Source organism: Budorcas taxicolor, chromosome 11, assembly GCF_023091745.1.
Source record: "Budorcas taxicolor isolate Tak-1 chromosome 11, Takin1.1, whole genome shotgun sequence".
In the NCBI taxonomy this organism is placed as follows: domain Eukaryota; kingdom Metazoa; phylum Chordata; class Mammalia; order Artiodactyla; family Bovidae; genus Budorcas; species Budorcas taxicolor.
Window position 1 is genome coordinate 142,265,833 of NC_068920.1, and position 26,842 is coordinate 142,292,674.

The window sequence follows — 26,842 nt, forward strand, 5'->3', positions numbered from 1 at the left end:
CTTTCCATATTCTTTTCCATCATGATTTCTCACAGGATATTTAATATAGTTTCCTGTGCTGTATAGGAGGACCTTGTTGTTTATCCATCTCCTGTATAATAGTTAAGCCCTGCTGCTGCTGCTGCTGCGTCGCTTCAGTCGTGTCCGACTCTGTGTGACCCCATAGACAGCAGCCCACCAGGCTCCCCCGTCCCTGGGATTCTTCAGGCGAGAACACTGGAGTGGGTTGCCATTTCCTTCTCCAGTGCATGAAAATGAAAAGTGAAAGTGAAGTCACTCAGTCGTGTCTGACTCTCAGCAACCCCATGGACTGCAGCCCACCAGGCTCTTCCGTCCATGGGACTCTCCAGGCAAGAGTACTGGAATGGGGTACCATTACCTTCTGTACTGATCCCAAACTCCCATTCCTTCCCTCCCACCCCATCCTCCTCCCCCTTGGCAACTGTAAGTCTGTTCTCTATATGAGTCTGTTTTTATAGATATGTTGATTTGTATCATATTGTAGATTCCACATATAAGTTATATCGTGTGGTATTTGTCTTTTTCTGACTTTAATCTCTGGGTCCATCCATGTTGCTACAAATGGCGTTTCGTATTTTTTGATGACTGAGTAATACATAAATTTTGTGTGTGTGTGTGTGTGTGTGTGTACACACCGCATCTTCTTATCCATTCATCTGTTGATGGACATTTAGGTTGTTTCCATATCTAGCCAAGTGATACTCTTGGCTATTATAAACAGCGCTACTGTGAATACAATGGTGCATGTATCTTTTCGAAGTATAGTTTTGTCTGGGTATATGCCAAGGAGTCGGACTGCGGGATCATAGGACTACTCTAGTTTTCTGAGGAATCTCTGTACTGTTTTCCCTAGTGGTTGCACCAATTTACATTCCTACCAACTGAACACTTTTGTCTTTATGTTAAGAAAGATACCCAGGTTTACGTTAAGAAAGATACCTATGTTTCATATAGTCTATAAGGAAAAACCATGATTGATTAATAGTGTTTCATGGTTGTGTTTAAGGATTAATTCAAGCATTTGAGTGATTTTTTTTTTTCCCTTTTAGTCACCTGTGTTAAGCCAGATACAGATTCTGCAAAAAGAGTGTGAGACAACATTTACAAGGAGCAATAAGCTAGGTTGTCAGCTTGCCTATATATAGAGTACAGTTAGGTAGGAGTGAATTGGCTAAAGAGCAGTTGGGTGATTGCATTCTCCTAAATGTGCGCTCATAGTATTTGCTACTATTCTGTGCAAGTCTCAGAAGATGGACGAGGAGATAGTCTTTAGAAAGCTGTTAATTTTAGGGGATACTGAGGAATACCTTTAAGTAATAGCATACTGCAGTACTAAAGCGCTGTGTCTCCTGATTTGGTCATCTCTTGTGGGCTTCTGATTTCCCCTAAATCGCACTCAGCATTTTATTTTTTATTATTATTATGTATTTATTTATTATTTATAAGCATTACTTATTTTACTTTTTAAAATTTATTTATGTCTAATGGAAGGATACTTGCTTTACAGTATTGCATTGGTTTCTACCAAACATCAGCATGAATCAGCCATAGGTTCACCCATTTCCCTTCCATGTGAATATTCCTCCCTCAGCGTTTTAAATGCAGGCTTCCTTCACACTCATTTACTTGAGATACCCCCTTTATCCTATGAGTTGTACTTAGTGGGGGGATCAAAAATGTCTCGTGTGAATGAGCTCTAAGGAGACATGACAACCTCGCTGGCACAGAATGGAAAGAAAATAATCCTGGGCGTAGACTGGGCAGTGGTGTGGGTAGAGTACTCAGAGGGGCCCACCACCTCAGTACATCACCATCGTCTAGGGAAAGGTCCCACAAATGTTTTAATTTTATCTTGTGGAAGAGATAGTGTCGAGAATACCCTACCTTAAAGGTTTACCCAAGAGCACTTGTAAATTTGTCTTCTCTTATAAGCTGTAAGATATAGACCTATGAGATGCTTTGGGGAGCTAATCAGTGAGCCTTTATATCCATTACATTGCTGTAAAATTGCCCGTCTTTCTTTCTGGTTCCTAAGGTCATATATATTCTGTGAGAATCAGGTCAGTGGTGTGTAAAAGATATACTGTATTGACAGCTGGAGGAGCAGTTATGTATAAATTGCATTAGGAAATTTCTCATAAGCCCTAGCTAGATAAGATTTAATAATTTTATGAAGGATTGCTTCTAGAAAAGGAATGAGTGCTTTGGTCCTGATCCTTGCTGATTATCTTCCACTGCAGCGAGAGAGTGTGTTTGGCCTTTGATCATGTAGGGGCTATTGACATTTGAGAGATTAATGTGCAGCTTTATAGCTGGCAAGTGTGAATGTCAGGAATTGAGTATCTTAACTTACATTAAGGAGTTTTTCATGTTGTCTTTTGAATGCTCATTCTTCCAGTGTGAGCAAATTCTTCTTTCCATGAGTTCAGGTTGGTTTTTAGAAGAGAAATGAAGAGGTACTGTTATTAGTAGAGAAAGCTGTGTCGTTTTGGCAGAGAGGAAAGTCCTTAGATGTGAATTAAGGGACTTGCTGAGCTTCATGGACTAACTTTTCTTTTTTTCTTAAACAGGTATCTGTTTCTGGTGAGGCAGGGAAGTCTTAGCTACATTCTGTGATCTGTTTTTATCCAGAATATATTACAGATAGGGAGACATGCGTGACTCAGAAGCATCTTGGTTCTTAGCAGCCTTCAGCTGTCTTTTAAGTCAATGACAGGGCTTGATGACTTTTACTTTTCTTTGGCCTACAATTGAAAAAAAATTATTTGGAAATCATTGTTAACCCATCCATCAGTCCTCTACATAGAGAGTCTTTGAGAGAAGAGGCTAGTTCTCATTATGTTGTAGTTATTTATACTTAAGTGGGCCCTTGTAGGCCTTGATAAAGTTTTGAATTCCTACAGGTGATAAATAACGAGTCTGTGTCTCTCCTCTGAGTGTTTTGGTTGTAGTTTAACCTGATATATGATAACTTTGTATGTCAGTGAACTTCATTAATCTTAAGTAGGGTATTTTGTACCTGGGTTATACTCCCTCCCACCCTTCTCCCCCTGCCACCCTCACCCCAACCCCACCTCCCACCCGCCCGCCCCCGGCCTCTAACTTTAAGGACTACTTCCACAGTCCTTTTGCAGAATTTATGGAAATAAAGGTTTAAGAGGTGACTTGGGCGAGATTGAACTTCTTATGCTTGGAGTCATGCTAGCTGTTCTGGGTCTCTCTTGAAAGTAGAGATGAAGGAAGACGATTATCTTTGGTTATTTTATAGGAATTAAAGAATGATGCTTAAATATGGTTTATATACAAAAAGAAAATTATAAAAATACATTTGTGTTGTGATAGAATGTGTACTGGATTCAGTTCAGTTGCTCACTTGTATCTGACTCTTTGCGACCCCGTGGACTGCAGCCCGCCAGGCTTCCCTGTCCATCACCAACTCCCGGAGTCTACTCCTGAGGGTGAAGCCAACACCACAGACCACAGAGAAAAGAGACAGAAACTGGCTCGTTGATGACCACTCACTGTTGAATCACCCAACCCTGAAGTCAGCCCCACTTCTGAGCTTTTGAGTTACATAAGCCAGGAAATTTTCTGCTCAGTTAAGCTAATTTAATTGGATTTTCACTTGTGTCTAAAAACATTCTAAAATTAATCTATATTTATATAGGAGTAATTATTATTCCCCATTATATAGAAGAGAAAACTCAAGAGTCATTTCCCCAAGGTTGAGCTTGATGGGAAGTCAGGAAGGTCTAACTATAACCCTGTCTCTCTATTCATCACCGTGCTGCCACTCAAAGTACTTCACAATGTGTCTAAGATTCACCAGGATTTAATTCGATACGATGAGAGGCCACAATATTCAGTTCAGTTCAGTTCAGTCGCTCAGTCGTGTCCGACTCTTTGCAACATGAACCGCAGCAGGGCAGGCCTCCTTTGTCCATCACCAACTCCTGGAGTCCACCCAAACCCATGTCTGTTGTGTCGGTGATGCCATCGAACCATCTCATCCTCTGTCGTCCCCTTCTCCTCCTGCCCTCAATCTTTCCCAGCATCAGGGTCTTTTCAAATGAGTCAGCTCTCCGCATCAGGTGGCCAAAGTATTGGAGTTTCAGCTTCAACATCAGTCCTTCCAATGAACACCCAGGACTGATCTCCTTTAGGATGGACTGGATGGATCTCCTTGCATTCCAAGGGACGGTCTTCTCCAACACCGCAGTTGAAAAGCATCAATTCTTTGGCATTCAGCTTTCTTTATAGTCCAATTCTCACATCCATACATGAATACTGGAAAAACCATAACTTTGACTAGGTGGACCTTTGTTGGCAAAGTAATATCTCTGCTTTTTAATATGCTGTGTAAGTTGGTCATAGCTTTTCTTCCAAGGAGCAAGCGTCTTTTAATTTCATGGCTGCAGTCACCATCTGCAGTGATTTTGGAGACCAAGAAAATAAAGTCTGTCTCTGTTTGCCATTGTTTTCCCCGTCTATTTGCCATGAAGTGATGGGACCAGATGCCATGATCTTTGTTTTCTGAATGTTGAGTTTTTAAGCCAACTTTTTCATTCTACTCTTTCATTTTCATCAAGAGGCTCTTCAGTTCCTCTTCATTTTGTGCCATAAGTGTGGTGTCATCTGCATATCTGAGGGTATTGATATTTCTCCTGGCAAGCTTGATTCCAGCTTGTGCTTCATTCAGCCCAGCGTTTCTCATGATGTACTCTACATAGAAGTTAAATAAGCAGGATGACAATATACAGCCTTTATGTACTCCTTTCCCAACTTGGAACCAGTCCGTTGTTCCATGTCCGATTCTAACTGTTGCTTCTTGACCTGCATACAAGTTTCTGCATACAGGTTTCTCAGGAGGCAGGTAAGGTGGTCTGATAGTCCCAAGTCTTGAAGAATTTTCCACAGTTTCTTGTGATCCACACAATCAAAGGCTTTGGCATAATCAGTATGCCAGCAGAAGTAGATGTTTTTCTGGAACTCTCTTGCTTTTTCGATCATCCAACGGATGTTGGCAATTTGATCTCTGGTTCTTCTGACTTTTCTAAATCCAGCTTTAACATCTGGAAGTTCACGGCTCATTTACTGTTGAAGCCTGGCTTGGAGAATTTTGAGCATTACTTTGCTGATGTGTGAGATGAGTACAATTGTACAGTAGTTTGAGCATTCTTTGGCGTTGCCCTTCTTTGGGATTGGAGTGAAAACTGACCTTTACCAGTCCTATGGCCACTGCTGAGTTTTCCAAATTTGCTGGCATACTGAGTGCAGCACTTACACAGCATCATCTTCCAGAATTTGAAACAGCTCAACTGGATTCCACTACCTCCTCTAGCTTTGTTGGCGGTGATGCTTCTTAAGGCCCACTTGACTTTGCATTCCAGAATGTCTGGCTTTATGTGAGTGATCACACCATCTTGGTTATCTGGGTCATGAAGATCTTTTTTCGTATAGTTCTTCTGTGTATTCTTGCCACCTCTTCTTAATATCTTCTGCTTCTGTTAGGTCCCTACCACTTCTGACCTTTATTGAACCCATCTTTGCATGAAATGTTGCCTTGGTATCTCTAATTTTCTTGCAGAGATCTCTAGTTCTTTCCCATTCTATTGTTCTCTATTTGCATTGATCACTGAGGAAAGCTTTCTTATCTCTCCTTGCTATTCTTTGGAACTCTGCACTCAGATGCTTATGTCTTTCCTTTTCTCCTTTGCTTTTTGCTTCTCTTCTTATCACAGTTATTTGTAAGGCCTCCCCAGACAGTCATTTTGCTTTCTTGCATTTCTTTTCCATGGGGATGGTCTGGATCCCTGTCTCCTGTACAGTGTCATGAACCTCCATCCATAGTTCATCAGGCATTCTATCTATCAGATCTAGTCCCTTAAATCTATTTCTCACTTCCACTGTATAATCATAAGGGATTTGATTTAGGTCATACCTGAATGGTCTAGTGGTTTTCCCTACTTTCTTCAATTTAAGTCTGCATTTGGCAATAAAGAGTTCATGATCTGAGCCACAGTCAGCTCCCTGTCTTGTTTTTGTTAACTGTTTAGACTTCTCCATCTTTGGCTGCAAAGAATATGATCAGTCTGACTTCGGTGTTGACCATCTGGTGATGTCTATGTGTCTTTTCATCATACTGTACTGTACATGTACTGGATTAGGAGACAGGAAATATGTGCTATCTGTTAGCTCTGTAACCTCAAGACAAGTCATTCTTTTTGGATGACATTCTGCTGGCACTGCACTGCACACAGACAGTGGATGGTGGTTTTAGCAAGCTGGTTAAGCACAGAGATGTTTAGTGTAAACTACTAGGTAGTGTTTAACAGAGCAGATCTGCGGCAGTGGTTTTGATAGCAGATGTTATGGAAAGACCCGCAGTGAGGGACAGTGGGCAGGCAACAGTTAGTAGGGTTCAGTGAGGGTGCGGTAGGGTTTGAAGACAAGACTTATTTTCCTGAGAGAATAAGTTTGATCAATTGAAATAGGTGAGAATTTGGTTTCAGGAGCTGGACAGTTCTGAAATCAGGATGCAGAGTAGACATGGAATAGATGAGAAGGAGGGATGCTGAACATGTTATATTGTGCCTTTGCAGTGAAGTTGCCTAAATCCATCCTGATGCTTAGGAGGGGGTTAGGTTTTTAGATTATCATCATTGACATCAACTGTGAATTGAGGGAAGGCATCTGGGGCAGAGACATCCAAGAAATACAAGATGAATAGATTTGTCAGTAATGAACTGGTAAGATTTTTGTAGTAAGGAATGAAAGTGAAGTGAAAGTGTTAGTCGCTCGGTTGTGTCTGACTCTTTGCGACCCTGTGGATTGTAGTCCACCAGGCTCCTCTGTCCATGGGGTTCTCCAGGCAAGAATACTGGAGCAGGTAGCCATTTCCTTCTCCAGGGGATCTCCCCGACCCAGGAATTGAACCCAAGTCAGTATTCTTGCCTGGAGAATCCCATGGACGGAGGAGCCTGGAGGGCTACAGTCCATGGGGTCGCAAAGAGTTGGACACGACTGGGCGACTTCACTTTCACTTACTCCTGCATTGCAGGTGGAGTCTTTACCATCTAAGCCACCAGGGAAGCTCGGTAAAGAATGGTCAAGATCAAATTAAAATGAATTAAATGGGCAACATTTCTGTGATCCTGAGAGAGGATTGTCTCCTGTCTGTGAAGTAGTAGGTAACAGTTTTTGAGCCCTTATTTTGCCAGGCACGCTCTTAAGAACTTTTAATTTGGTGACATGTAATTATTCTCCCCGACTCGCCCCTTCCTTGCTGGTCTATGCCACAAGCCTGTTGGTGATTGGACAGGGTACATACAAGAATTTCTCACTCTATTATTTCAAATTCATGTCCTTGACTTTAAGGAGTTTTAAGCCACTAGATGGCAGATTGTTTCAACAATTACTAGACAGAAGCTCCTTCTTAATAAACCATTTATAATTCTTGTCGGAGTCTATTTGTAGGGTCACGTTGAGCTCTGCCAGTGCATCGGAATCCCACCTGGTGTGGTACATGGCGGCACACGGTCCATTCCTCCCTCCCTCCCTTTTCTTGGAGGGGGCTGCCCACCCTCTCCTCACTGCCTCTTGCTCTGCCCTGGCCTCTGCTCATTTAATTCACTCCGGGTGTTTTTTGGCTCCATCACTTATAGCTTATTTTTCTTGTCGGATACCGACATTCCTGCTTTGAATTTTAGATTCTTAGAATGTCAGAGCTGGCAAAGAGTTTCATCCATCACTTGGCTCAGCCTGTTCATTTCTCAGGTGGGAGAACTGAAGCCGCGAGAGGTTAAGCCAAGGACGAGGACCTTGTGTCAGGTTTATCTTCCCGCCCCAGCAGTTCTGTGCAAAGAGAGCCGTTTCCTGAACGAAACCGACATGTAAATGCTTTGAAGGATCGAGACACAGTCTCTGTGTCTGAGTGGGTTAAGTTCAGTGACCGAGGCGTGATTTAAATAACGGTTACAGTTTAGAAAGTAGAAGGTGATATGTGCTCAGGAAGCGAGCAGCATAAACCCTCTCATATTGTTAAGGGCCCCTTCTAAGTTTCTGCCCTACTACCCCTGCTTGCCTTTTACAGACTGGGAACACTCACTCCCTTTCTGAGCATCCTCCCAGCACACCATTTACAGACGCAGCTCCATGCTCTTGTATCTCGTGTTCTCTTGGCTGAGGAGGCTCTTTATCTGATCTCTTTATCTGTCAGGAAATTATTGAAGGGATGAACCTTTTTCTGGTGTTAACCCTGTGAAGCTTTCCTGACCTCGTCTCCCATGCAGTTAATTGGTCCTTCAGGCTTGATTTTGTGTCTAACTCAGGGGTCCCCACAGGCATGGTTCAGGTTGGTTCGTTCTTTCCCCTGGAGTGGACTGTGCTTGTCGCCACTCTTGTGGATGAATATATGTCCCCAGCCATCTGAGAAAGGAAGGTGCCTGAGCCTCACCCCACTGTTGGTACTGATGCTTTGGGAGCGCTAAGCTCGCCACTGCAAATTAATCTGAGAATTAGAAGTGAGCTCTTCATTTGTCTCACACATTCCTGATTGCTTAGCACATGGTTTGCGTTTATAATTTTGATGGCATGAAGGAAATTAATATTACAGTTACTTTGGTGCAAAGATATTTGAACCTAATAGATCTGATTCCTTGACCCAAGGTTTTCCTATTTTCCACAAAATTTTGAGGTAAAAGATTATTGGGAAAGTTAATTCCTGTCTCCTACTCCCTTGTTTGAGTTAACGAGAAGGAGTTTTAACTCTTACACATTGTGTGCTTTAGTCTTCAGAATTTAATATGTACTACAGAAATTCTGTATTGCTTTTTATCTTTATAGAATAATTAAAAAATAAGGGCTTGCTTCAAAATGTGATTCCTAAGGTAAGTACTTCCACTGTATAATCTTAAGGGATTTGATTTAGGTCATACCTGAATGGTCTAGTGGCTTTCCCTACTTTCTTCAATTTAAGTCTGAATTTGCCAATAAGGAGTTCATGAGCTGAGCCACAGTCAGCTCCCGGTCTTGTTTTTGCTGACTATATAGAGCTTCTCCATCTTTGGCTGCAAAGAATATAATCAATCTGATTTCGGTGTTGACCATCTGGTGATGTCCATATGTAGAGTCTTCTCTTGTGTTGTTGGAAGAGGGTGTTTGCTATGACCAGTGTGTTCTCTTGGCAAAACTCTATTAGTCTTTGCCCTGCTTCATTCCGTATTCCAAGGCCAAATTTGCCTGTTACCCCAGGTGTTCCTTGACTTCCTACTTTGGCATTCCAGTCCCCTATAATGAAGAGGACATCTTTCTTGGGTGTCAGTTCTAAAAGGTCTTGTAGGTCTTCATAGAACCATTCAACTTCAGCTTTTTCAGCATTACTGGTTGGGGCATAGGCTTGGATCACCGTGATATTGAATGGTTGGAAATGAACAGAGATCATTCTGTCATTTTTGAGATTGCATCCAAGTACTGAATTTTGGACTCTTTTGTTGACCATGATGGCTACCCCATTTCTTCTGAGGGATTCCTGCCCACAGTAGTAGATATAATGGTCATCTGAGTTAAATTCACCCATTCCAGTACATTTTAGTTCACTGATTCCTAGAATGTTGACATTCACCCTTGCCATCTCTTGTTTGACCACTTCCAATTTGCCTTGATTCATGGACCTGACTTTCCAGGTTCCTATGCAATATTGCTCTTTACAGCATCGGACCTTGCTTCTCTCACCAGTCACGTCCACAACTGTGGATGGTATTCTTTCTGCTTTGGCTCCATCCCTTCATTGTTTCTGGAGTTATTTCTCCACTGATCTCCTGTAGCATAACGGGCACCTACCCACCTGGGGAGTTCATCTTTTAGAGTCCTATCATTTTGCCTTTTCATACTGTTCATGGGGTTCTCAAGGCAAGAGTACTGAAGTGGTTTGCCATGCCCTTCTCCAGTGGACCACATTCTGTCAGACCTCTCCACCATGACCCGCCTGTCTTGAGTGGCCCCACACGGCATGGCCTAGAGTCATTGAGTTAGACAAGGCTGTGGTCCATGTGATCAGATTGGCTAGTTTTCCGTGATTATGGTTTCAGTGTCTCTGCCCTCTGAGCCAGGTTTTAGCAATACATGAACCGTGAACTTCCAGATGGTTAAGCTCGTTTTAGAAAAGGCAGAGGAACCAGAGGTCAAATTGCCAACATCTGCTGGATCACGGAAAAAGCAAGAGAGTTCCAGAAAAACATCTATTTCTGCTTTCTTGACTATGCCAAAGCCTTTGACTGTGTGGATCACAATAAACTGTGGAAAATTCTGAAAGAGATGGGAATACCAGACCACCTGACCTGTCTCTTGAGAAACCTATATGCAGGTCAGGAAGCAACAGTCAGAACTGGACATGGAACAACAGACTGGTTCCAAATAGGAAAAGCAGTACGTCAAGGCTGTGTATCATCACCCTGCTTATTTAACTTCTATGCAGAGTACATCATGAGAAACGCTGGGCTGGAAGAAGCACAAGCTGGAATCAAGATTGCCAGGAGAAATATCAATAACCTCAGATATGCAGATGACACCATCCTTATGGCAGAAAGTGAAGAGGAACTAAAAAGCCTCTTGATGAAAGTGAAAGAGGAGAGTGAAAAAGTTGGCTTAAAGCTCAACATTCAGAAAACAAAGATCGTGGCATCCAGTCCCATCACTTCATGGGAAATAGATGGGGAAACAGTGTCAGACTTTATTTTTTTGGGCTCCAAAATCACTGCAAATGGTGACTGCAGCCATGAAATTAAAAGACGCTTACTCCTTGGAAGGAAAGTTATGACCAACCTAGATAGCATATTCAAAAGCAGAGATATTACTTTGTCAACAAAGGTCTGTCTAGTCCAGGCTATGGTTTTTCCTGTGGTCATGTATGGATGTGAGATTTGGACTGTGAAGAAAGCTGAGCGCCGAAGAATTGATGCTTTTGAACTGTGGTGTTGGAGAAGACTCTTGAGAGTCCCTTGGACTAGAAGCAAATCTAACCAGTCCATCCTAAAGGAGACCAGTCCTGGGTGTTCACTGGAAGGACTGATGCTGAGGCTGAAACTCCAATACTTTGGCACCTCATGCGAAGAGTTGACTCATTGGAAAAGACCCTGATGCTGGGAGGGATTGCGGGCAGGAGGAGAAGGGGACGACAGAGGATGAGATGGCCTGATGGCATCATCAACTCGATGCACGTGAGTGAGTGAACTCCAGTAGTTGGTGATGGACAGGGAGGCCTGGCGTGCTGCAGCTCATAGGGTGGCAAAGAGTCAAACACGACTGAGTGACTGAACTGAACTGAGCTGAAGGTAAGTACTTAAGAACCCAATACGGTGTATTTAAGGAGGTTATGGTTGTCACTGCAGGTAAATATTCTGGGTAGAGAAAATTATTGCAACAAAAAATAACATTACTGATAGAAATTATTTTTCTACAGTGTTGTCTGTGGTCTTAATTTTTACAAAAATCTAATGACCCTTTCAATAGTAAATCACAGGATGCTTAAGATATAACTATTAATGTATAAATAGCTTCAGAATGCCACAAAGCAAATGATATGCTAATTTCATTTTCAGTATTTGACAAGACTTGTGGGCTGATGCTAAGTGTTAAAGCCAATTTACTGAATTTTTTTTCTCTCTGGACTTCATTAATTGGAAGAAAGTTATGTACATAATTTGGAATATTTATCTTGACTTTTCTCATAAGTTAGAAACAGGAAAGTACAGGGAATGTTTTTATGAACACCTGAGAACCTACTATCCAGAATTAGCAAATACTAAGATTGTCTTTTTTACTAAAGGTGTGTGTGTATGTATGTGTATAAAAAGTGAAGGTGAAGGTTGCTCAGTTGTGTCCGATTCTTTGTGACCCCATGGACTATATAGTCTATGGAATTCTCTAGGGCAGAATACTGGAGTGGGTAGCCTTTCCCTTCTCCAGGGGATCTTCCCGACCCAAGGATCAAACCTTGGTGAATTCTTTACCAGCTGAGCCACAAGGGAAGCCCATGTATGTGTATCAGTTCAGTTCAGTCGCTCAGTCATGTCTGACTTTTTGTGACCCCATGAATTGCAGCACGCCAGGCCTCCCTGTCCATCACCAACTCCCGGAGTTCACCCAAACTCAATGTATGTGTAAAGTGAAAGTGAAGTCGCTCAGTCGTGTCCAACTTTTTGCGACCCGTGCAATGTAGCCCACCAAGCTCCTCTGTCCATGGGATTCTCCAGGCAAGAATATTGGAGTGGGTTGCCATTTCCTTCTCCAGAGGATCTTCCCGACCCAGGGATCGAACCCAGGTCTCCCATGTTGCAGGCAGACGCTTTAACCTCTGCACCACCAGGGAAGCAAAACCTCCTATAGAGACACAGAACTTCAGATCCAAGTACTAACATCAAAGATTTCAAGGGAGGAAAGGAAGCCAGGTTGAAAGAAGAAGGGGGAGGAAGTGGGAGAGGGGGGCGAAAGGGGTGGCCTTACAGACATCTCCTGCCACTTACAGATACCCAGGCGTTATGGGACTTTTCCTTGGGCCTCCAGAGAAGGGAGGACTGGAACTCGGCCCTACCAGAAATCAGAACAGACCAGAACCAGAATTCGAGTTCTCTTCCAAGAGGAGGTGATCAGTCTCCAATCCTCAGCTCAGGCTGAGGGCCCTTCGACCAGATTCCTGCATCCAGGACCAGGGGACTAGAAAAACAGGGAAGGATAGGAACGGTTAAGGAGAGGAAAGAGAGAGGGAAAGGGAGAGAGGTCAGTAAAGTCTCTTGTTCCTTACCGGTTGGGGCACTCTCGCCAGTTGTCCACGTCAGGAGGAGACCAGGGACGAAAGGGTCCCAGTTGCAGCTGCTGGGTCTGGTCCATTGGCAGGCAAGCTGGCCCCTAAGTACTCCGAGTGGTCAGGATGTCAGTCTCAGCGAAGAAGAGTCCCCTCCAGAGTCGCCATTTGTTGCAGGAAGGTGGACCCCTTCCAGGGCCCGAAACTGGGCTCTTATCTAACACTCGGAAATGAATTGTCCGAGGAGACACATGTGCTGACAGCAAGAGATTTTATTGGGAAAGGGCACCTGGGTGGAGAGTAGTAGGGTAAGGGAACCCAGGAGAACTGGGTATGTATGTGTATAGATACACTCAAATACATAAATGAGAGACAGTAGTGCAAACAAGTTCCTACTTCTAGAGGCAGCCTGCTCTCATGGTTTTGGTGTGTAACCTTCCTTTATATATATATAAATTTAACATGTTTGGCCGTATCTGTATTAGTCGTGGCATGTAGGATCTTCACTACATCACATGGGATCTTTCTTTGTGGCATACAGACTCGCTAGTTGTGGCACGTGGCTCAGTACTTATGGTGCATGGGTTTGGTTTCTCTGCAGCGTATGAGATCTTAGTTCCCTGACCAAGAATTGAACCTGTGTTCCTTGCATTGCAAGGCGGATTCTTTAACCACTGAACCAGCAGGGAAATCTCTAGTATATATTTTTTATATTTGTTCTTTTTATACTGTATATGTTTCCCTGAACAATTGACTGAATTTGCATTTATTCATCCCTTTTAAACATTTAAGATATTTCTAATTTTTCTGCATTATAAACAGTGCTGTATGAGGTATTCTTTTACCAAGAGATAAATGCCTGTGTGAGAATTTCTCCAGAGTTATCTTAGAACACAATTTGGAGAATTGTTGGGGGAGGGGCACACATTTTTTTAGATATTGTCATGTCCTCCAAAATGATTGCTATGGTCTTACTAGTAGTTTTATAAGAGTTACTGTGTCTCTATAAACATAGAGAGTGGCTGGTGTAAATCTTTGTTGCTTTATTTACATTCTTGGCTTTTGTGTTTCTCTTTTTGTGACTTATTCTCTGTGCATTTTTCTTTGTGACTGGTTGTGGGAGATCTTCATGGATTCTGTCTGCTAAAACATATACTCTGTTACTTTTGTGTCTTATAAATAACTTCTTGGTGTGTGACTTGTCTTTGCACTTTATGGAGGGAAATTTTAGGTTTTAATATGGTCAGATTTGAAGGAGACCATTTTAATGACACTAGGGTGGGAAAGTGTTTGATGGATCAGGATGCACAGTGCAGAAGCCGTGAAGAGAAAGGTTATCAGTGTGAATGGAGTTGACTCTCTTTTCTTTATTTATTTTAATTTCTTTTTTGTTTTTTTATGGCCATGCTGCTCGGCATGTGGGATTTTAGTTCCCCAAGCAAGATTGAACCCATGCCCCTTGCAGGGAAGTAGAGTCCTAACCTATGGGCCACCAGGGCAGTCCCTAGTTGGCTCTTTTTAGAACTCTACTCTCCCATGTGTATTCTGTTGAATGTATTGTTTAGTTCCATTACATGTTTGTTCAGTTCCATAAGAAACTTTTTTTTCTCTTTCAATTTATAGACAAAGAAGAATTGGCTTTGTTAAGGTATGCGGAGTTTGTCAAAGAACGTGGTAAAAGTGCAAGTGTTAGTCACTCAGTCGTGTCCGAACCTTTGTGATCCCAGGGACTGTAGCCCGCCAGGTTCCTCTGTCCATTGGATTTCCCAGGCAAAAATATTGGAGTGGGTTGTCATTCCCTTCTCCAGGGGATCTTCCTGACCTAGGAATTGAACTCAGGTTTCCCTCATTGTAGGTGGATTCTTTACCATCTGAGCTACCAGGGAAGCCCAGAGAACATGGCGTCTCTCTCTTTATTTATAATTTTGTATCTTTCAGGAACATTTTGAAATTTTCTTTCTAATGTTGCCCTTTACCAGATTCTCGCTTTAGTGTTGTCTGCTGCCCTCATGGCAACCCACTCCAGTACTCTTGCCTGGAAAATCCCATGGATGGAGGAGCCTGGTCGTCTGCAGTCCATGAGGTCACTAAGAGTCGGACATGACTGAGCGACTTCACTTTCACTTTTCACTTTCACTTTTCACTTTCATGCATTGGAGAAGGAAATGGCGACCCACTCCAGTATTCTTGCCTGGAGAATCCTAGGGACAGGGAAGCCTGGTGGGCTGCCGTCTATGGGGTCGCACAGAGTTGGACACGACTGAAGCGACTTAGCAGCAGCATCAGCAGCAGCTGCCCTCTTTATCAGTTTATGACTCCTCACCCCTGTTCCCAGAACCCCCATTCCCCACCTCATCTTCTGGTATCTTACTGCTGAAATCTAGGAAGAATGAGGAAGGGTGTGGAGAGGAAAGGACTCTGTAGCATCGTTTTCTTTGTGCTACTTCAGGAGAAAGTTGGAGCTTTAAATTTACTCACTCCGGAAACATTTATTGCATTTATGGTGCTGGGCCTCGCACTTCTCTCATTTCCATTGACTGTTTTCAGTTAAGTTACATGGTTTCACTTCATTTTGGTTAGTGCTGCCCAGGATACCTGTTCTAAAACTAATCATGATGAAGAAGGTTTATTTGCTATGTTAGGCATCAGTACCAATCTACTCCCCACCCCCCCGCCTTAATCACTAAAAGCTGAGACCTCGTCAACAATGAGTCATGTAAAACAGTGACATGATGGACCAAGTTAACATCTTGACTTGGGGTTGAGACCCCTTGGCACATATAACTGAAGATAAGTCTTCAGTAGATGTCACCTGGGTTATCATCTCCAGATATGGGTGTTGCCTTTTGCACCGTTTAATTCTGTGCTCTCAGCTGTTCCTTATTTTCATGTGCCTTTAATTGGAGAGCGAGCTTTTTGAATGCAGGGAGCATACCTTGTTCATCGCTGTATGAACCCTATATCAGGTAGCTGCTGGTTACCCCTTTGTGACTGTGCTGATGAAATCGTCTCAGTTCCCCCTCCCTTTAAGCACAAGCAAGCACACTTGTCTGCCTGCATGGGTGAACACATGCACGGTCTTAGAGCTGCAGCATCAGTGTCCCAGAGCTGCCATCCCATCTGGTGGGAACAATACACGATTAGTTCCATCATTCTGTCTCCTTTCCACTTACTCTTCAGTCTGGCGTGAATGGCAGAAAGGTTGTTTGGAAGCAGTTATTGAATCGCTTTCATTTTTAATCAAGCTTATCTTATTGTAGCCAATTTGATCTATGCGTGACCATGTTTATTAGAATTCATAGGGCGGAAATGTCTTCTAGAATTAAGATCAGGAGATGAAGAATGAAACGGAAATCTAAGTTAGCTGTCCTTCTGTAGTCAGGTATTGTAAAGTTTTATACATATATTTTAAAATCTAAAAATGAGGTATGATATCTGTTACCTCCATGGCATAGTAGTGCAAACTAAATAATAATGCTTAACCCCTTGAAAAAAGTATTATATGGTATGTGTATGTGCATATATATGTGTATATATATCACTATTGCACACTGAGTAGAGAGAAATTATTTCCATTATCTGAATCTGTTTTGTCCTGTCCTTTTAGAGGTTTGTTGAAGTCTCAGATTGTGTTTTGTTGTAACAACAGGCTACTAATTTTTAAAGATACGTCTTTGTGAGAATTGCATGTTTTCTGTTTGAAAAAGCGCTATGACTAGATTCAGAAGTGTAAACATTCAAAGCTACTTGTTTTGCTTCTATTTGTTCAGAGAAGTTTTTTCTAACAAATTGACTTAAAAATAAAAGTTGCGTATGGAAAATTTGTAGCATGATCATAGAAGACTTTATGACTCCCTCATGCCTGCTTTTCAGGTTAACAGTGGACCCATGGCCAGCATCACATCATCTGTGGCCTCAGCCGAGCCTCCACCCCCCGAGCCTAGAGTATCATGAAGTCAGTCCTGGACAGTGTAGTGTTTTGTCTGAATGTTCCAGTGTGTATTTCCCAATAATAAGCACTCTTAAAAACGTGAACATGAAACTGTTATCATTTATGAAGACATGGAGAAGGGTGTGGCTTCTGTGTTATGTTACTCCGTCGCTTTATTGTTACTGGGGACGACAGTGTTTCACTTGAGACACCAGAAGTTTTATCTGCAAACCTTTTTCTTGTTTTTTGACACGTGATTACGATGTCTTTTCTAGTGCCCAGCCAGATTTACTGCACATGACTTAACTTTAAAAATCATGACTGTTGGCTTCCGTTATTAACGGGCTTAGTTTGTGTGTGGTGGTCTTTTCACTTGTACTGCTTGTTAGGCCGCTTTGCCCTGTTGGTAACTGGCCTCTGATTGCAGTGAAGTATAGCAAACAGTGAAGTGAACAGGTCAAAATGTGGGGCTAAGCTTCGGAGCAGTCTCACTTCAGCACAGTTACTCCTGTATAGTTGTGTCCCATCCGCAGCGCTCCTGGCTGTCATTTTTTGTTTTTCAAGCATCTGTAACTGTGTCCCCATGACCTCCAGTGTGCTGCTGTAGTTAATATAGACACGTCTGTGAGGTGACATAATCGTTTATGTTTATTCATTTTTTGAGGGACAGTTGCTTTATGATGTTGTGTTGGTTTCTGCTGACTTTGAAGTGAATCAGATCTACGTAAACATCTGTCCCCTCCCTCGTGGGCCTCCCTCCTACCACCACCGTCCCACCAGTCTAGGCCACCACAGAGCACAAGCTGAGCTGCCTGTGCCATACAGCAGGTTCCTATAGGCTACCTGTTGTACACATGGAAGTGTATTTATGTCAGGGATGTATCGGTTAGATACTCAATGACCAACCTGAAAACATTTCTTTTTACATTTCCAAGTTCTCTTCTCGGTTTCAGATGTTTCAGTGTGTCAGTGAAGGTGAAATTCTAGTTGAGAAACCGTCTGGTCTATTGGTTGTTTCCTCTAAAATATTTACCTTCTAATTTTATTTCGATTTTCCTTATGGAAGTGAGTGTTTCCGCTCTCTTTGTTTTGATGTTGTCCTGTTCATATTTGTAATTTATCACTTCTCTTTATTTGTCTCTGTTTTTAGACTTTTGCTGGTTGGCGGATGTGAAACTGCTGAAGTGGGCATATCAAAAGCTGCTAGCTGTGGACTGTCTGCCTGGAGAGTTCTTTCAGGATCACCGTATTATAAGCCTGTTACTCATGGTGGCGACAGGGTCACTGCAGTAAGTCTCATTGATGGTGTTTCATTTTGTTCATTTAGACCTTATATAAAGGTCTTAGATAAGCCCTTTGCAAGATATATGGAGAAAGAAGCAATCTGCCTTAAATGAGGAAAATGACTTAATACAAGTGAAATTTTAAGACTTCTATCAAATATCAAATTTATCTAAAGCATGCTTTATTTAACTTGGTCTCATTTTTAGTCAAAATATTTGCAGATATGAAGAAAAATGATTTAGCAGCACTGTTACTTGCATTTGCTTTTTTAGACCTTGACATTAAGTCCTTTGATGCTCTGGCAGTGGTTCTGAGCACTCTCACAGGTTGTAGCTCATTTAACTCTCAGTAACCCTTTGAGATAGGTATTGTTAGTAGCCCAAGTCTGTTGATGAAGAAGGTGAAATTTAGCTGGGTCAGCCAGCTAGCAGGTGGCAGAGTGAGAGTGCAAAATCTGGCAGGAGTTCCCTGTTCAAGTTCTCAACTGCCTTGGCTCTTCCGTTTTGTTACATATTGATCAGCACTGTACCTATTCATTTATTCACTCTATTATTGAGCTTCTGTTTTCTATCAGTCACTCCTTTGTGCTGTAGTTAGTATAGGCTCGACTCTGCTGTGATAATAAAAATTAGCCACATAAGCAGACAAATGAAAAATCCTGACATTTTTGTCACTTACCTTGTGAAAGCCTATCCCTTATTTGTGGCAAAGTCTGCTGTTGATACCATGACCTCATGGAAAGCTTGTTCCAAGTGCTGATTAAAGGATCCATGGAGGCTGGTACTCTTCAGGGCCTAATGTCTCAGTTTAGGGCCTTAGGTGGGGAAGCAGAGGAGTAAAAGGAGGGACTTCTTACTGTCTCACACCAGAGGTGACATCACTTCCGCTCATCGTTCACTTCCTGTAACTCAACATGTAGCTCCTCATCATGTACCTTCAAAGGGTCTGGGAAGTAGTTTTCTGTGTCCAGAAAGGAGAGAAAAACTAGACGTTCAGTTCAGTTCAGTCGCTCAGTCGTGTCCGACTCTTTGCGACCCCATGAATCGCAGCACGCCAGGCCTCTCTGTCCATCACCAACTCCCGGAGTTCACTCAGACTCACGTCCATCCAGTTGGTGATGCCATCCAGCCATCTCATCCTTGGTCGTCCCTTTCTCCTCCTGCCCCCAATCCCTCCCAGCATCAGAGTCTTTTCCAATGAGTCAACTCTTCGCATGAGGTGGCCAAAGTACTGGAGCTTCAGCTTTAGCATCATTCCTTCCAAAGAAATCCCAGGGTTGATCTCCTTCAGAATGGACTGGTTGGATCTCCTTGCAATACAAGAGACTCTCCAGAGTCTTCTCCAACACCACAGTTCAAAAGCATCAATTCTTCGGTGCTCAGCCTTCTTCACAGTCCAACTCTCACATCCATATATGGCCACAGGAAAAACCATAGCCTGGACTAGACGGACCTTAGTCGGCAAAGTAATGTCTCTGCTTTTGAGTATACTATCTAGGTTGGTCATAACTTTTCTTCCAAGGAGTAAGCGTCTTTTAATTTCATGGCTGCAGTCACCATTTGCAGTGATTTTGGAGCCCCCCAAAATAAAGTCTGACAGTGTTTCCCCATCTATTTTCCATGAAGTGATGGGACCAGATGCCATGATCTTTGTTTTCTGAATGTTGAGCTTTAAGCCAACTTTTTCGCTCTCCTCTTTCACTTTCATCAAGAGGCTTTTTAGTTCCTCTTCAGTTTCTGCCATAAGGGTGGTGTCATCTGCATATCTGAGGTTGTTGATATTTCTCTTGGCAATCTTGATTCCAGCTTGTGTTTCTTCCAGCCCAGCGTTTCTCATGATGTACTCTGCATAGAAGTTAAATAAGCAGGGTGACAATACTCCTTTTCCTATTTGGAACCAGTCTGTTGTTCCATGTCCAGTTCTGACTGTTGCTTCCTGACCTGCATACAGATTCCTCAAGAGGCAGGTCAGGTGATCTGGTATTCCCATCTCTTTCAGAATTTTCCACAGTTTATTGTGATCCACACAGTCAAAGGCTTTGGCAGAGTCAAGAAAGCAGAAATAGATGTTTTTCTGGAACTCTCTTGCTTTTCCCATGATCCAGCGGATGTTGGCAATTTGATCTCTGGGTTCCTCTGCCTTTTCTAAAACCAGCTTGAACATCAGGGAGTTCACGGTTCACGTATTGCTGAAGCCTGGCTTGGAGAATTTTGAGCATTACTTTACTAGCATGTGAGATGAGTGAATATTAATTGTTTCTACCATATTGACCCCTGGTGGCTCAGCTGGTAAAGAATCTGCCAGCAATGAGGGAGGCCTGGATTTGATCTCTGGGTGGGAAGATCCCCTGGAGGAGGGAACAGCTACCCACTCCAGTATGGAGAATCCTGGCCTGGAGAATCCCATGGACTGCGTAGTCCTCGGGGTTGCAGAGTCAGATACGACTGAGCGACTTTCACTTTTACCATATTGGCCACTCTGTGATTTGTATTTGTTTCTCTGTATAAACTGTATGATCATAATTATGGACCCTGTGCTTAGCATGTTGCCTGATATGTGGTGGGCATTCATATTTTTCTAGGGAGGGGAGAAATCATGAGACTGGAGTGAAACGTGGCGTAAGTGATGCTTAGTCCTGTGAGTGTACTCAGTCCACCGTTTCTGTCTCAAAATGAATGTATTTGTTCCATTATCTCTGTCTCAAAATAATGATTTGAAAATAATTCTCTACAACAATGGTTCAATGTTTCAAGGTTGAAGAAGAGCCAGTGAAGATGTACTTTTGAAGAGAAATCTTTAGCAGTCATAGTAGCCTCCATTTGTTTGTTTGTCTGTTTAGTTTTTAGCATATGCTGACATATGTGATGGTGCATTTAGCCCAACAAGGTAGTAATTTTTTTTTTTTTAACTATGTCAACTACTGGTTCAGGATGGCACCAGACTTTAGAGCTGTTCATGTTTGTCGATCAGCTCATATAGTACTGTGCCTTATGCTTTTTCTTCCATTCATGATCACTCTACTCACTCTAGCACCCATTTATTTTCTCTGCAAGATCCAGTAAGGAGTTCAGTTTGGGTATTTATTAGCCACATTTCACAGATCAGGAGCCCAAGGCCTGGGAGATTTTGGCAACTGAAAAATAGGGCGGCAGGGATGGCACCCGGCCTCGTAGTTCCCGTTTAGCACTTTCCTCACACCCCGTGCGAAATTACATACCTCTCATTGGCACCATCAGATTCACGCTGTGATGATTCTCCAGTAATTTATTTAAAGAAAGAATGAGATAGCAGTTGGATGTTGTACTTCATATTTGTAATAATTTAGTCGTGTTCCTACCCCTGATTTCACACTCGGCTTGTCGTTTTATATGTGAGATGTTTCAGAGCAGATCCTGAAAAGAGTTTGAACAGTTTTATCTCTTGACTGTAAGTCTGCAGCTTATTTTTTTATAAACCTGTAGTGAATTTGTTATAGTATTGCTTCTGTTGCACAATGTTGGTTTTTGGCCGCAAGGCATGTAGGATCTTAGCCCTCTCAACCAGGGGATTAAACTCCCTGCCTTGAAAGGTGAAATCCCAACCACTGGACTGCCAGGGAAGTCCCTGCAGCTTAGGGACTTTTTTTTTTTTTTTTTAAACTGACTGTGTCATGAGGCTTCCCGGATTTTAATTTCTAACCAGGGATTGAACCCAGACCATGGCAATGAAAGTGAAAGCACTGAGTTCTAATCACTGGACCACCAGGAGTGTCCCTGCAGCTTATTTTTAAGTGGTTCACTCAAAAAATAATTTTTTAAAAAGTGTACATATGCCTACAGAAAATGCAGTCATGGTGAAATGTTAATTGGTGAACTCAGGTAAAAGGTATGTTTGGTATTTCATTGTGTAGTCATTTCACCTTTTCAGTAACTATAAACTTTGTCAAAATGTTTAAGGTTGAGGGGAAAAAAAGAAGGAATAGGTAAGTGTGGAGGATATGAGATGAGCAAAGTTGGCTAACTGAAGGGCTGTTTCAGCGGGGTGTCACCAAATGTATTTATGACAGAGCCTGGGACAGGGGAGGCATGAAGCACTGTCACGTACTACGAAGCCTTTTCTCACTGTGGCTTCTTTGAATTCTCTGTACTTTCACTTTGCTCCTCCCTGAAGTATTGGAATCTGCTCTGCTATGTATGATCCTTCCTTCTCTGGCCTGAAGCTTCAGTATTGGAGTCTCTTAAAAGAAAATTGCTTGTGCACTGACAGAATAAGTGGGGGGAAATATTGAATTGCAAATTGAGGGCTCCGCTGTATGATAAACTTCTTGAAATGCTGCGAGTGTATTTTAATTACGTTAGTGCCTTTTAAATGTGTCCTGCAGCTAAACTCACAATCATTCTGCGTAGCCGTCCCCTCCCTCAAAGTAATTTCAAGCTATAGGATTAGTTCCTCTTGTCAGGTGGCAGATATTGTTCGCATCGAACCACTTATTGTTTGTTTAAGGCTGCTATTGTGTCGGGGTGGCTATTGACAGAAAAAGTGCTGCTGACACGTATATTCTCGTCTCTCTCAAGGCTGCTAGGTTGTAAAAGAGGCTATGCAAAATTCAATAGATGCTTTGACCAGCGTTTCCAAAGTAATGTCGGTGTCATCTGTGTGAGAGTTTTATTTATTCATTTGTTCAACATCGATTCACTGCTGCAGGTATCAGAACATCAAGGTAGCAGCCCTCAAGGAGTTTGTTTACTGGACTGGAGGATACAGCTGTGTGCCCAGATGTGGGCAAGAAGCTGTAGCAGATACTGGGGGAGTCCAGTCACTGGGGAGGGGAGAGAGGAGTGGGCTCAGGAGTCCGAAGGCTGGAGTTGGAATCCTAGCTCAGCACTACTGCTCGTGTCTTACGACTCTTGTCTGGTTCAAATGAGATGATAAACAATAAAATGTTCTACAGTGTTCATTATTGTCTACTTGTATTTTTAAGGTGGGAATCTTGGAAAAGTGTATAAAAAAGGAACCAAATTATTTTTTTGTAGCTGATGCTGCCGCCCCTTTAGGATGGAATGTTGCTGTGGAAAGAATACAGGCTGTTTGATATCCTATTTCTCTGAGAAAATAGAAGTAATCAGAATATTTTCATAAAGAGCCTCCATCAACACTTCAGCTTTGTAATTTTTCTCTTGTTATTACAGATGAGCTGTGCTTGGACCAGCCAAGGCTAGCAGCTCTGTCCACTGGATCTCACACTCTTTCTTATTGAAGGACATTTTTCCAAATCATGAATCTTGCTGCCAGTTAGGTTTATCAGCAAGCAGTGTGCATTTATTTTTCCCATTGTAAAACCTTCTTAGTTTAGGGCACTTAGACCCTACTAAACCCTGCTGCCAGCCCGTTTCTTTTTTTCATGAGTCTTCTATACTTGATCAGTTTCCTCTTTTTCTGTTCTCTCTTGAATTTACCTGGATGGGACTTTACCTCCATGATGTCACTGAAATTGTGTTACTGTTATCAATACCCTCCAATATTTTACTAGTTGATTGGTATTCTTTAGTTCTAATTACTTACAATATCAGTTATTTGATTTTATTTTTCCCTTCCCCTCTCCTTCTCCTTTTCCTGTTTATTTCTATTATTTTGTCAAAATACACAGTATTTATACGTTTAGCTTCAGCCCTTGTCCTCATTTTTCTTTAGTCATAGGTGTTCATTTATATATTTTAAAATGCTCATTTCCACTTTGGAGTTTTCCCAGTTACCTCTTGGTTGGATGAAATTATCCTTTGATCGATGTTTTGAGAGGGCCTCATAGATGAAGAGTTTCTTAGGTTCTTGTGTGTTTGGAATTGTTTTTCATAGCATGAATGTTTGAAGGCGTGGATATAAGACCTTAGGTTTGCTTGTTCTTTCATTGAACTTAATAAAATACTGCTCTATTGTTGGCTTTGCTTTGGGTGCAAAATTTGAAAAGTTGATGTGAGTCAGATTATCTTCCCTTTGTGTATTATTTGGCCATTTTGTTGGGAGGCTTTGAGAATTTCTGTATCTTTGCTTGGTTAAGAATCCGCCTGCAATAGAAAACTGAAACAAACAAACAAACAAACAAAAAAAGAATCCGCCTGCAATGTAGGAGACCCTGGTTTGATTCCTGGGTTGGCAGGATCCGCTGGAGGAGGGATACGCTACCCACTCCAATATTCTTGGGGTTCCCTGGTAACTCAACTGGTAAAGAATCTGCCTGCAGTGCAGGAGACCTGGGTTTGGAAGATCTCCGGAGAAGGGAAAGGCTTCCCATTCCAGTATTCTGACCTGAATATTTATATTTCATGGACTGTGTAGTCCATGGGGTCACAAAGAGTCAGACACGACTGAGCAACTTTCACTTTGGAATCTAATAGACTTCCTGGACTATTTCTTGGAGGTGATTTTTCTGGGTTAATTTCTCCAGGTACCTGTTCATGCTTTCAATGTATAGATTAGATCTGTTTTCATTTCTGGAAAGTTTTCTTGGACCGTGACTTTAGGTGGTGGTTTTAGATAGACCTTAGACCCCTATGCTAGCTTGTCTCATCTGTGCTTCTGGACCCTGCAGTTATTTTTTTCAGTCTGGTTTTGCTTATCACCAAGCTTGATGGTGGGCTTGGGTTGAGGTGGATGGAATGTGGGGGTTGGCAAGAGCAGTGCAGATGACACATTGGGAGTTTTCTCCTTCTGCCTACAATGATTTTGAAGTTTGGGTTATCTTTTATCTTCTTCAAGTTTAGCTGAAATAAATTTCATGGGGATTTATTTTTCCCTTCTTGCATTTTATTGCTTTTGGAGGAAATGTGGAGCTAGACCACTAGTAATGTCTTTTAGCTACTCAAAAGTTCTGGTAGGAACATTTTAACCTCAACTCAAGCATGCTCCCCTGTTTGCCTTCTTCTTTTAGAGTGAAGTTCATGTAACATAAAATTGGCCACTAAGCATTTTAAAGTGCACAGTTTAGTGGCATTTGGTACACTCAGTGTTGTGTGTCCACCACCACTGTCCAGGTCCAGGGCATTTTCATCACCCTGAAGGGAAACGCCAGTCCCATTAAACAGTCCCCTCTCCCCAGCTCCTGGCAATCACCGATCTGCTTTCTGTTTCCATGAATTTACCTATTCTGAAAATTTCATACAGAGTCATACAGTATGAGATTTTATATCTGATATCTTTCATTTAGCAACTTATTTTTGATGTTCATCCAAATTGTGGAATGCATCAATACTTCATTGCTTTTTAGGACTGAATAATACTCTGTTGTATAGATATCCTCCATTCTTTAGTTCGTGGACATTTGAGTTGTTTGTACATTTTGGCTATTATTAATAGTGTCACTATGAACATTTGTGGCAAGTATTTGAACACCTGTTTTCAGTTTTTTGGGGTATAAACTTAGGATGCAATTACTGGGTCATAGGATAATTCTGCTTAACCTTTTGAACAACTGCCAGACTCTTCCACGGTGGCTGTACTATTTTATGTTCCCACCAGCAGTGTACTGGTGTTTCAGGTTCTCTGTACAACTTTAGTTATACATATTTTCCATTTCTAAAATATTATAGCTCTATCTCTTGCTTTTAAATCTAGAGACAAAAATAGTCTGTGTTATATTATTTCAAATACTTGTTTCTAAGTGATTTTATTCTGGTATTTTCCAAGAACAGGATCAATTTCGTCATGAACGAAGGTTCTTTTGGCAACCTGGGACAGTCGCATTTGAGAAGAGCTGCTCATTAGATTCTAATTTGCATAGATTGTATTAGACTTACGTATATATTTTAAAAATTTGATTATGACTTTATTTTGTAAGATTTGTCACTTGGTCGATTTTTTCCCAAACAAAAACAAAATCTCACCAAGATTTCTGATACTGATTTTCTTAACCATTTCGTAAAATACTAGATATGCTGTAGTTTTCATTGCATGATGAAAGGACTTTGTACAATGAGGAAGTGTTCCATTGATCTTTAATTGTATGGTGTGTGTTTATTTTGTAGGTACCAAAGACACTGGGATTTTTAAGGATGTTAAGTGGCAAGTTTTACAGTCGCCAGGGACAAGAACAGGTAATGCAGACTGGCTTAACTTAGAAAACATTTTCACCAAAGTCCACTTAAGGACAAAGTTGAGTGAACCTTGAACATGATAGATTTTCACCTGAATTTGCTCTTAATTATACACTATATGGGTGTATGCATTAATAAGGATTCATGAAGCTGTTCACTGAAGATTTGTGTATTTTACTATGTGTGTCATTCTTATCTCAATAAGGAAAACTAAAGGAAAATTTCAAGAATGAACCTAGTCCTCTTCGGTCTGGGAATATAGCCCAAAGAAGTCTCCTGGAAGCATTATATATCTTTGAATCTTCTTATTTTATCTTACTTGGGAATTTTGTATCCTTGTCCATAATATATACTTTTTATTTGTTGATTTTAAAATATTCCTTCCCTTGCATTACAGTTTTCCAGTTAGCGTTCTCTTTGGCCATTTCACGGAGTTTGTCTTTATCTTGCAGATGAAGAAGTATATGAAAGGCTAAATGCCTTGGCCTCTGCCATGTACTTTATTCTCTCTAATTTAGTGTGTTGCCTGTGTTGTTCTTTCTGTGACCATATTAGTTCATGAGAGCATTACTTTTTTGAGTCAGACTTCTAAACTACAGTGGGTTCAACTATCTGCTGAACTCCTTGAGGGCAGGGATTTATGTTTGTTTTGTTCACTGCGGGTTCCCCAGAGTATAAAACAGTGCCTGGCATGTACTATGTACTACTAAATATGTAATATTCAATAAATGTTGAGTGTTG

The 26,842-nt window shown here is 41.8% G+C and overlaps 1 protein-coding gene across 1 annotated transcript in view; it reads left to right on the top strand.

Moving 5' to 3' along the window:
- Window positions 1–26,842, top strand: part of NBAS (NBAS subunit of NRZ tethering complex) — a 336,306-nt gene that overhangs the window by 45,937 nt on the left and 263,527 nt on the right. Inside the window, exons 10-11 of the mRNA XM_052647567.1 lie at window positions 17,902–18,040; window positions 26,033–26,101. Of these exons, the coding sequence (XP_052503527.1) occupies window positions 17,902–18,040; window positions 26,033–26,101 (208 nt within the window). The remainder of the gene's footprint in view (window positions 1–17,901; window positions 18,041–26,032; window positions 26,102–26,842) is intronic.